This window comes from Aphis gossypii, chromosome 3, assembly GCF_020184175.1.
Source record: "Aphis gossypii isolate Hap1 chromosome 3, ASM2018417v2, whole genome shotgun sequence".
Taxonomy (NCBI): Eukaryota; Metazoa; Arthropoda; class Insecta; order Hemiptera; family Aphididae; genus Aphis; species Aphis gossypii.
In genome coordinates, this window is record NC_065532.1 from 53,833,500 (window position 1) to 53,844,861 (window position 11,362).

The window sequence follows — 11,362 nt, forward strand, 5'->3', positions numbered from 1 at the left end:
GTAGAACCACTATATAAATACCTACTCGTTCCACTATTAACCCGTACGCAGCTTCTCGCTACCCCGTCATCGATAGTCCAACAAAAACTGATCTTGACGACCTTTGGTGTCACGACTACGAGATAGCTTTTTTTACCTTTATTTTTTTAATATAATTTATTCTCATCGTCTTATTTTTTTTTTACTAAATTGGTTGAAAAATCTGCAGCATGTTAGAAAGTGTATAGCAGGATTATCGAGATGCTATATTTTTAATCCCTGACACAAATTATTATTATTTTTATTTTTGGCCATAAATTTTATGCTATATATTGCATGATTAATAAATACATACTCTTTCGATGACTAATATTTAACTCTCTAAAATATTATTTATTTTTGTGTCTTATTATAATATGACGTATGAAAATCACCATATATGGTGGTTAAAATAGTCTTAACCATCTGTTTGCTTTACATGATTGGGTACCTAATAATATTTTAAAATATACGAGTATAATGCAATTTATATTCTGTAAATCTCTCTTTAAATGTACGATTCTATTTACTAAAATAAATACTATAACGTTCATTGACATTTGTGCTTTTTTCCGAGTTATCAAAACTGAAATTATAATATGTATTTTTTTTTAATGTACAAAATCAACTTGTAAGTTTTGTAGTATATGTTCATTTAAATTTTAAATACACATTTAATTTTTATTATATTTAAAAATACTGAGAAACGGTGTGGTGATAATGTGATATACAACAACTTTTATAAAGTACTAAAGGAGCGAGAGTAACTCATTAATTTTGTAATATACTAAGTTTACTTTTCGAAACTTTAAATTCTTTTAAATAAAAGTTATTACATTTATAGATATTTATTGTTATATATATGTAAAGATTTTAAAAATAAAACTTTGCATCAAATTATAAAATTAACATTGTTGGTTTCTATTTCAAAATGTATAACATTGCATTTTGGTAAATCGTAGCTGTAGCCTGTAACTGTTTTTTTTATAATTTCGTTCAAAGTTGTATCAGTTTTAGTATTATTAGGCACTAACTTAAAATTAAGTTTTTATAGCTATGTCCATGTATAGGTGGTTTCATAATCTACCAGAAAATTACCGTTAAGAAATTATATTTTTATGAGTAAAAAAATATCGAATGACTGAAATGTTTAATGTGCCATTAAATATATGAAACTTATGGTATTAGTGAAGGTATATTTTTGTTTGTATTTAATAGGTAGTATTTATAATCATTATTAAACTAAAACCAACCTGATTTAACCAGATAAAAAAATTGTTTTACTTTTTCACTATGTGTTTCTAAACAATAATTGCGATTTCGTGTATAAAAAAATACACTGGGTATAATAATATATTAAATGTAGTTAGGTATAGATAATAATAAGAAAATATGAGAATTATACTTTAGGTATTGACTATTATTATGTATTGTTATTTTTATGTTACTCTACCTATTTATTATTAATCTATAATAGTATATATTTTGCTGTTGGATACTTAGAATATAAATTGTATATTATAATTTGCGACTTGCGTTGTATGTATATATAATATACCTATATAAAACATTTTTTTTTTGAAAACAAAATGCTGCTTAAACCGCTCCATCGGTGATTTCGATCGTTATTTATAAAAAAAAACATTTCTCAAATTAATTTTAGACATTAATCGTCTCCATATAGGAGTGTCGATTTTCAACTGTAATCGACTGAATTTCCTTTTAGATGACGATCGTAAAACCTTGGCTTGCAGATTTTCAATATCTCGATTCAACGGCGAGTCTTTGGTCCCGTGGGCGTAATTTGCGTCCTTACCATTGTCTCCGTTCGTACCTACGTTACATATATCCGTCGAAAAAACGTAACAATCGCAGCGACCATCATTATCGTATATAATATCCGGGGGACAATAAATACACTTAACTGATCATTCCGTATGTTTGTACTTCGTTAAGCTCGCCAGACCGTATAGGATATATATATTTTATCAACGGCCTTGATCCGCATTTTAACATAACTCTAAGGTCGAGTCAGCGAAATTAGATCCCGTAGATGTTGCTAAAAGGAAATAACTGGTACTAAACGACGACAATAACTGCAGATATAGATATTAACTATATATTGATCAGTTTATAGTTCTGAATGTTGCTGTTATTATTATAACGTTTTTCTCACTCTCGTCGAAAAGGCTCGAAAATTAATAAGAAAAAAAACACTAGTCCATATATGCACACTGTTGTGACCTTCCGTGAATCGTAACAATTATTATGATTGTGCATGCCCGACGCGACACTCGGTAGTTTTATAGATCGCGAAATTGACAATGGTAACAGTCGCGGCTAAGATGGAAAAAAAAGTATTGAAAAGTGGGCTGAGATGGTAAAATATTGAAGAGTGCAACATTTACGACTGTGTACTACTGTCGAGATGAGTAACAACTATGATTGCGACTTAATTGATTGACCTATTCGTGGGTTTGAATATTATTTAGTTTACAATGACGGCCTGTAGGCGATTATTTAGTGAGAGCGAAGGAGAAAGAAAGATAAAAAGTCTCGTACAAGTAAAAGATTTGAGGCGATGTGGTTGTTTTAACAATTTTATTTGATATGCAAATCAATTATAAATTATGCATTATGCGTATTGTTACGTGTAGTATAGAATCAGGACAATATTTCAAAGAAGAAGCTCTCATGTTTTCACTTGTCATACATTTTAGTAACCTCAAGTATATTATTATTATTATTATTTGATAAAATTAATTCAGTACATATGCATTTCACATTTGATACCTATCATATTATTTATTTTATTTTTACAAACTAAAAAAAACATATGTATTTTAAAAATATTTATTAAATCAAATTATACGACAATTTTTCTTTTCTTTTACATAAATCGATTACCTCTTCAATAAATTCATAAGTTAGATCTTCTTCGTCTTGGGTACTTATTTTCATAGAATATCTTAGTGTGCCTTACCCCGATCCGGTGAATATAGTGGATATACTTTATTGATACTTTGATAAAAAAATAAAAATATATAATATGTTTTTCGTGTAAAATATGTTGATAATAATAATAAAATCTTAACAAGTGTTGTAAATATTTTTTGTTGCCTATTATTTTCTTCGAGGCATGTGGAGGGAGGGAGGGAGGGATGAAATTAAAGAAGGATATTTGCTCTCTGTATTCAATATTGTATTTTGCTATTTACGTGTATACGGATTCAAGATCACGTTTAGTGGTCGTCCCGTGGTGCAGAAGAATAAGTCGTGTTAATCGGTGAAGTATAACTGGTGAAAAAAATATATTACCTATCTATCAGACCGTGGGACGACAATCGCATAACATACGCTCCATTCATTTCACTCCGCGACACCGTGGGAGCGAAGGACCCGCGGAAGAAAAAAAAATTTCGACAGCGCGAATCGGAATTGTTTCCACGTCCTGTTGGTTTAAGCGTCATCGTTGCGTGGGTTTTCGCGAACAGCGGTGCTGCAAGTACGATTATAAAACAAGCCTGGTAGTGGGCGATTCTCGTTAAACGCTATCTTAAGGATTGATTTTTTTTTTCACCAGCCGTAAAATATTGCATACAATATACAAATTAAGTAGTTATAATAAACATGATCAATCTACATGGAGGGGGAGGAAGGATCTATATGATGTATCATAATAACTTAAACAATAGGTATGCATTATTATACCAGGATTGAGAGTAAAGCATAATATGCATTAAGCACTATATTTATTTCAAACAAACGAATAACATTGATTCAAAATTTGTTTTGTGATAAATAATAAAATCAATTTTATTTAAGATTTTAGAATTTTTTCTTACGATATAAAAATACCTTATTAATCAGAGTTTTTTTTTTAAATCACTCATCAATTTGACTATACAGTCCAAAATATTATGTATATAAAAAAAAACATTATATATTTCCATATTATCAAGGCTAGATAATTTATCATAATTTTTAAAATAAAATTAAGATACTTTCTGTAATTGATTCATTAAATGTTAAATGCAATTATGTAAATCACAAAAATATTTTAAATTATATGGTGCGCGTGAGTTAGACAAATTTTTTTTAATTAAAATAATATTTTATCCTCAAGTTTAATGAATTTATTTATTTTTAAAATAGTCTCGCTAACAATTAATTTTTCATGTAATTTTAAAATAAAAATAAGATAAATCGCAGCTAAGAAACGGATTTACTTGTATTAACGGCACACATAGCATCCCGTTAAAATTTTGTCAGTGTAATGGGACTTATGTTATACTTTATAGCAGGGGTCGCCAACCAGTCGATCGCGATCGACTGGTCGATCTTTCTATGAATATAGGTCGATCGTTATAAAAATTAATTTTACCATTATCGGTCGATCGCGTAATAAATAATCGGATAATGTGGATTGCTAAATTGTATTCTAGGAATTTACCATTATCGGTCAATCGGTAATAGTCAGAATTTTTTTTTTTATTTGAAAATAAATGCCTCGGCTACAATAAATGGTCAGAATTATTGTTAGTTATAACTCGACTGTCAATTAGTCGTCTTGTGCAAGACGTGTGCAACGCGTATATGTTCCGTATATTTTCGTTATTACGTTCCAAATTTATTTAGAATTTACAACAAATAAAATGAATCCAAATAAAATTGCTCATAAAACTAAATTATCCTAGATGTCGATCACCTGGGACTAAAAATTTCAAATATAGCTCACTTGTTTGAAAAGGTTGGCGACCCCTGCTTTATAGTAATATCAGTAATATTAGCTATTTGGTAATAATCTGGTTTTAAAAATAGGGCGTATATGATTTAATATATTATTATGATATAATATAATAATGTCTTTGACGTTTTGTCAAAAAAATTTTATTTTTATTCATGTGCATTATTTTTTTCTATCCTCAGGAACAAAAAAGATGGAGTACAAGACCAGACAGTGGCACGAGAAATGTTTCAGCTGTGTTGTGTGCAAGTCGGCTATTGGCACTAAGAGCTTTATACCTAGGGACCAGGAAGTTTACTGCGCCACTTGCTACGAAGAAAAGTTCTCGACTCGATGCGTTAAGTGTGACAAGGTACTGTGTGATACAATAACAAATTATATTGAAGGAAAGATCTTTGTACTACAAAGGGACTTGCCCAAAAATTCATTTTTTCCAATCATACTAAAATATGCACAATGTAAAACCTATTTGTTCATATGTACATCAATATATTATGACCCGACTATAATTTATTTCGATTGTATATCACAAAAACCGTCACATAATAAAGTATAATATTCTAAAATAATTTGAATACGTATAAATTAAGTGTAAAAATATATTTTTTCTTTTCTTTATAGGAAGGCACTAGTCTTGCATTATGACTTAATGAATTCTCGCGTTTTTCAATTTTTCTTACTATTTATTTATTTTTTATTTGTTACCATCCCAGTAAGTACCAAACCACTGGATTGTATCGAAAAAATACGATTGACTATATTTGTGGCTATATAGCAAACCATGACGTAGCGTTGTTTATTGACTGAACAAAAAATATTCTGTTTTATTACTCTTAAAAACGAACGATTGTGAGAAAAAATGAAAGATACGTAGTAAAATTAATTATATTGACTCGATTGACTTATATTTTATTTTATTAAAAAAAAAAACTAAATTAAAGTAATACGAGTATAGATATAACTTTATACTCAAATTTGTGTGTAAAAAAATATTAAAGACAACCACGAGATCTACTATTATGTTGAAAAACCAGCACGCGAATGCATTTAATTTATTTTTATTTTATTCTGACATCGGTTTAGTAGTTCTTCCTGAAATATTTACTGTTTCGTTAATTATTACTGTATTGTAGTTTTTAATGTTTCTATCGAGGGGAAAAAACATTGGCTTATTAGTTATTATATTCTAGTAATAAAATTGGTGGATGAACATTTTAAAATTTTAAAATTTAATTAAAATTTCCTCTATAAATCCTTTTAAAATAGGGTGTGTTTCTTTACAGTAATAATATTTTTATTACCTACTTCACTGTTATTTGTGTTTTTACAGATTATTACTAGTGGTGGCGTTACATATAAAAACGAACCTTGGCACAGGGAATGCTTCACATGTAGCCATTGCAGCACATCGTTGGCTGGACAGCGTTTCACGTCCAGAGACGAAAAACCATACTGTGGAGATTGTTTCGGAGAGTTGTTCGCCAAAAGATGTACTTCATGTGTAAAACCAATTACAGGTAAGCAACCATTGAAACTTGTGTCACGTATTTTGAGATGATGGTTCCAAGCAATATAGGAGAAAAATATACAAATATTTTTGACTCCTCTCTTTTTTTTCTCACAAGAAATAATTAATATACAAAAATAGCGTAGGTATAAGCAAAGATATGTAAAACAATACTTATATTATACTTCTATATAATATTAAGTATAGACGATAATAAATTGTTTGCAACCATGCAAAGATTAAAAACAAAGATAAGGTCCTCGTTATTTGTAAAAACAATTGCAGATTATATAATGATCATATAATGCAGATTAAGATATAAAGAAATCATATAAAAATTTAAACAAAACTATAATGTTATCAACCAATAATAAATCGCATGAGAGTATTTTTAAACCATCTGATTAGTCGTGGTTGGTGGAAAGGACGGGCAACGCTAGTCTGTTAAAAAATATAGGACTCAAGCTCTCGTTGGCGTAATTCACTATTTCTGTCTATATTGATCACTTACTAACGAACACTTATTATATTAGTATGATATTATATATTGCACCCGTTTAATTTACCGTCGGTATACTTTCCGAAAACACGATATAGTATTATATAAAAACATAATTGATAATGTTATTATGATAATATTGTATCTCATGCACGTTTTGCCCCACAGGAATCGGCGGCACTAGATTCATCTCATTCGAAGATCGTCACTGGCACAACGATTGTTTCATTTGCGCCTCTTGCAAGACCTCGCTGGTCGGCAGGGGCTTTATCACCGACGCCGAAGACATCATTTGCCCGGAATGCGCCAAGCAGAAGCTCATGTAAACACGGCTGCACTTAATCAACACAACCACCACCATCCCCGCACTCCATCGTATGACTATACGTTATGTTTATTATCGCTGTCTTAACGTTACTATATTATATAATACACACAAGAAAATAATAAATCGTCAATAAAAAAATCTATCGTCTTTACGGCTTACGCGAGGCACCTATAACCCATCACCGCACCTCTCGATGACGACGCAGTGACGGAAATATTCGTTCGTTTAATAATTTTATGTCCGACCTCTGGCACCGGATCCGCGTTATTTATTTATTTGTTTATTTATTCGTACGTTTTTAATGTATTGACACGTGTGCCTTAACGTTTCTAAAGTATATCGTATCACTATATAGAAATGTATTAGATATTGATAAATATATATATTTATATTGATGTAAACGTAAACCCACATAATATTAATAGATAGATTTATATTTATTTATACATAAAACTAACAAAACAATTATTATGCATAGATAACGTAAATACTTAAAATTGTTAAAAAAAAAAATAATAATAATAATACAACTTATGTAGTTCACTAACCCCTCAGCGTTTGAATATTATAACTATAACTATATATTTATATAAATATATAAATTATGTTTATTTGAATGTAATTTTGATTAAGTTATACCAGCATTTAAGTTACATAACCACCCTTGTTAATTTATTACTCAAAAGTATTATTATGATTTTTTTTGTGATTAACTAGTCAGGTCTTGTTAAAATGTTAATATAAATATTATATTATTACATTATAATAACAACCTTATATTTTTCTCCCTTTAGGTACATACTGTAAATTTATGGCCTTATCTATACCGTCCCTATCCCTGAAGTCCTTCAACAGATACAATATTACCTATTTTATCTTAGAAGATAGAATTCTATACAAGGCACTTACAGTGAATTGTCGCTTAATGTTATTAAGATTTTATTTTCAGTATAAAAATCGAGCACAGTGCTGTGAAACGTCTTACCTTATACATTTTAATCATTAATTAAATAAGGTGGGCTAGTAAGTTTATATCTTACACAAATATTGTATTATACAATGTGTAATCAACTTAATTAACCAAAACTCGGCTAACCGAATTCTCGAAATCTGTTTCGACACATACTTTTAATACATAATATTTACTACTTATTTTAATACTATACAATAATTATTATTTGTACACGATATTATTTCTGTTAAATATATCGTTTTGTAGCCTACTTAATTTAGTGTAGTTAAAATTATATATTGGTGTTATATTATCGAATATTTTTATCGTAGTAATTTTTATAATAATGCAAAAACTATAACTATAGAAGTTATTACAGTTGAATCATTTGGTGCTATGATAATAATAATAATAATAATAATTTTAATAACAGTAATTATAATACTGCTATATCGCACACTAATCACGTTGTTTTTTAAAACAATTTAGTGTAGACTTAAGATATATATTTATATATTTTTTTTTTAATGTATACATTTAAAAAATTTTAAAATCACGATTTTTTAAAATATATTACCCTTGTTATCTATTGTTGACTCACACAAATTTATTTTTTTTTTTTAGCGACATTTTTATGTCATTGTTTCATTTGTTTGATTGTACTTCTTGTTTGAATCAATATTATGTATACTATATTTATTTTAACATGGGCACATGAAACATTTAACATTTTCAAATTATAAATTGTTTACAATTTTTTTCTGAAATAAAATGCTCTGGTTTTCTGATTGAAATAATGATTTTTTCGATTTAAAAATCACTCTAAAGATAAATAATATTATATTATTATATATTTAATACATCTGTTGAATTTATTTATTATTTACTAATATCTATCTCGTATAATACAGTATTGCATTAATTATTAAAATTAATTTTATGTTAGGATGTTTGATTAACTTTCAAATTAATTATCAATTAATAATGCATATTGCTAGAATGCTAGACACAGCAATAATAAATAAATAACAGTAACATTGTTAACATATTTGTACAGTCGTATCAGTACTAACGTGTATAATAATCATATTATATTAATTATTGAATATTGCAGATACATGTTTTGATAAATTTAATTTTGTTTAAAATTATAAGCTACTATTCTGGAGTAAGAAATTTCAAATAACTGACGAGTGACCTACATGATAGAGTCTCTTTAATATGCTGTATGAGTCAGTTTTATAATAAAGTATGACAGTAATATTTTACTAAGGATTTAATGAAGGTAACTTACATAAATTACAGATAAAATAAAATTCAATTTTTTAAAAATATTTTTTTACATTTTAATTTCTAATACGCTCTTCTTAATAATGGGATTCCTACAACACTAAGAATTAATTAACAAAAATAAAAATAAATATAATTTTTATGAATAATGTTAGTGTACTTAGTTTTAATTAGAAGTATATTATTCTAATGTCTACAATACTACATGTATAACAATAAAACCTTCAAATATGTACAATACTATTAACGAATTAATTTAACGAATTGTATGGAAAAAGGAGTATCATTTACTATATTATATTTTAAAATACAAGTATTTATTTTAATGAACAAATTTTATAAATCATATATTATATGGTATATGTTTGATATGAACATGTTTTGTTGGCAAAGTTTTACTGTAGCTAAAACTTTTAAATACATAATTTATAAGTACGGCATTATCAATTTTAGAATCCAACGAGTTATAACATATCAATTCAGACACTGAAATTAAATTAATGTTTTGCAAATTACTTAATTAAACATAAAGTATGAACATCACAACTACATGATATATCATGAATTTTAGTCTAGTTAATTTTAACTATTAATGAACAAAACGGTTTATAACTATATAATATAAAAAAATAAATATTATAATCTTTATTAGCTATTTAATTTCGTCAACTGCCCCAAATTCGTTATTGTGATAGGTTTTAATTATTTAAGGTTTATTTAATTCTGCTGAGATATTGTTTAAATATGAGTGTCAATAATTTGCCTATACATATTATATTTAATTTATTATAATAAATAATAATAATATAAAATTTTTCCTATAATGATACTTCGAGTTCTCTCTATAGCTACTTGAAGGAAATCTCATGGAAAACTTCGAATTGCATTTTTTATTCTTAGATATAAACACAAATTTTTTGAACTACATTAAAAACAACTCATAAGGAACCTTGTATTAAATTTTCAAGTTTTTTTGGTCATCCAACATTTTTTTATCGACACTTCAAATGAAAATTCTCATAAAAATCGAAAATTTCTGTGGTCTATAAATAATTCAAAAAAAGTCAAAAAGTTCATTTTTGAAAATTTAACTGTATATAGATAACACTAACATAAACATTTGGTGAAAATTTCAAGTATTTATAGTTTTTATTTTTTGAGTAACAGTAAAATAAAATTATTGATTTTGTCAAATACTAGTTTTGCGTAAATATTCCTGTTTTCTGTTACTTTTGACCCCCTAAAGTACCAACTAGATTCATTTTCCTAACAGAAATGGGGCTGAGTTTAAAAATCGAAGCATTTTTACTGTTCCATACATAAAAAAAAAATAAATAAAAAAAAAACACACATCATTATAAAATAAATACATTCATTACTCCGTTCAAAATCTTAAAAAAAAATAATATTCAATGACGATATTTTTACTATTAAGGTATAACAGGTCAATTTGCTTTTATTTTTAAATTACTTAACGAAGTTAAACTTGAGCTTAAGAGTTTTGATGTGTAATGTAACGCAGGTACTTAAAAGATAAAGACAAAACAACTTTAGTTTAATGATATTTTAAGTTTTATGTATTCAAATAAATACTCTTTTTACTTTTAATAAAATTTACGTTTGTTTAAAACAAGGATTCGATAGACTTAGCAATAAGTTTACTTTCGAATAATTTTTTGATGCAAATCAATTCTATTTTACTTGAAAACCGATAATTGTATTTTTTAACTTGTTAATTTCATTTGAGTCAATTTACAAATTTAAAATAATCTAACAATTTTTTCTTACAAATGAAATGCTACTGATGATACTATGAATTAAGATAATAATCGATGGGTTTCAATAATTGTTTCTACAACTGTAATAATGCATAGTATATATTATAACTTCCTGTGGGGGGTCTTTTAATATTAGTATTTTAATTGTCAAGGACTTAATTTATTGCCGAAGGTTGAAAGTAATAGTAAATTATTGATTATCTAATCAATGCTTTTTTGTTCAAGATAGATCATTTCATCATT

General features: G+C 27.2%; 1 protein-coding gene and 1 long non-coding RNA gene across 7 annotated transcripts in view; both read left to right on the plus strand.

Annotated features, from left to right (window-relative positions):
- The window catches only part of LOC114125128 (four and a half LIM domains protein 2), a 95,804-nt gene extending 86,496 nt beyond the window's left edge, over positions 1-9,308 (plus strand). For all 6 annotated transcript variants that reach the window (XM_050204604.1, XM_050204605.1, XM_050204602.1 and 3 more), the window contains 3 exons: positions 4,948-5,117; positions 6,096-6,282; positions 6,940-9,308. In XM_050204604.1, coding sequence (XP_050060561.1) covers positions 4,948-5,117; positions 6,096-6,282; positions 6,940-7,097 — 515 coding nt within the window. In that variant the 3' untranslated portion in view covers positions 7,098-9,308. The remainder of the gene's footprint in view (positions 1-4,947; positions 5,118-6,095; positions 6,283-6,939) is intronic.
- On the plus strand, positions 7-4,769 carry LOC126551418 (uncharacterized). The gene is made up of 2 exons (XR_007605316.1): positions 7-3,523; positions 3,602-4,769. It is a non-coding gene; the product is annotated as an uncharacterized LOC126551418 (long non-coding RNA).
- Positions 9,309-11,362: the final 2,054 nt, after the last annotated feature.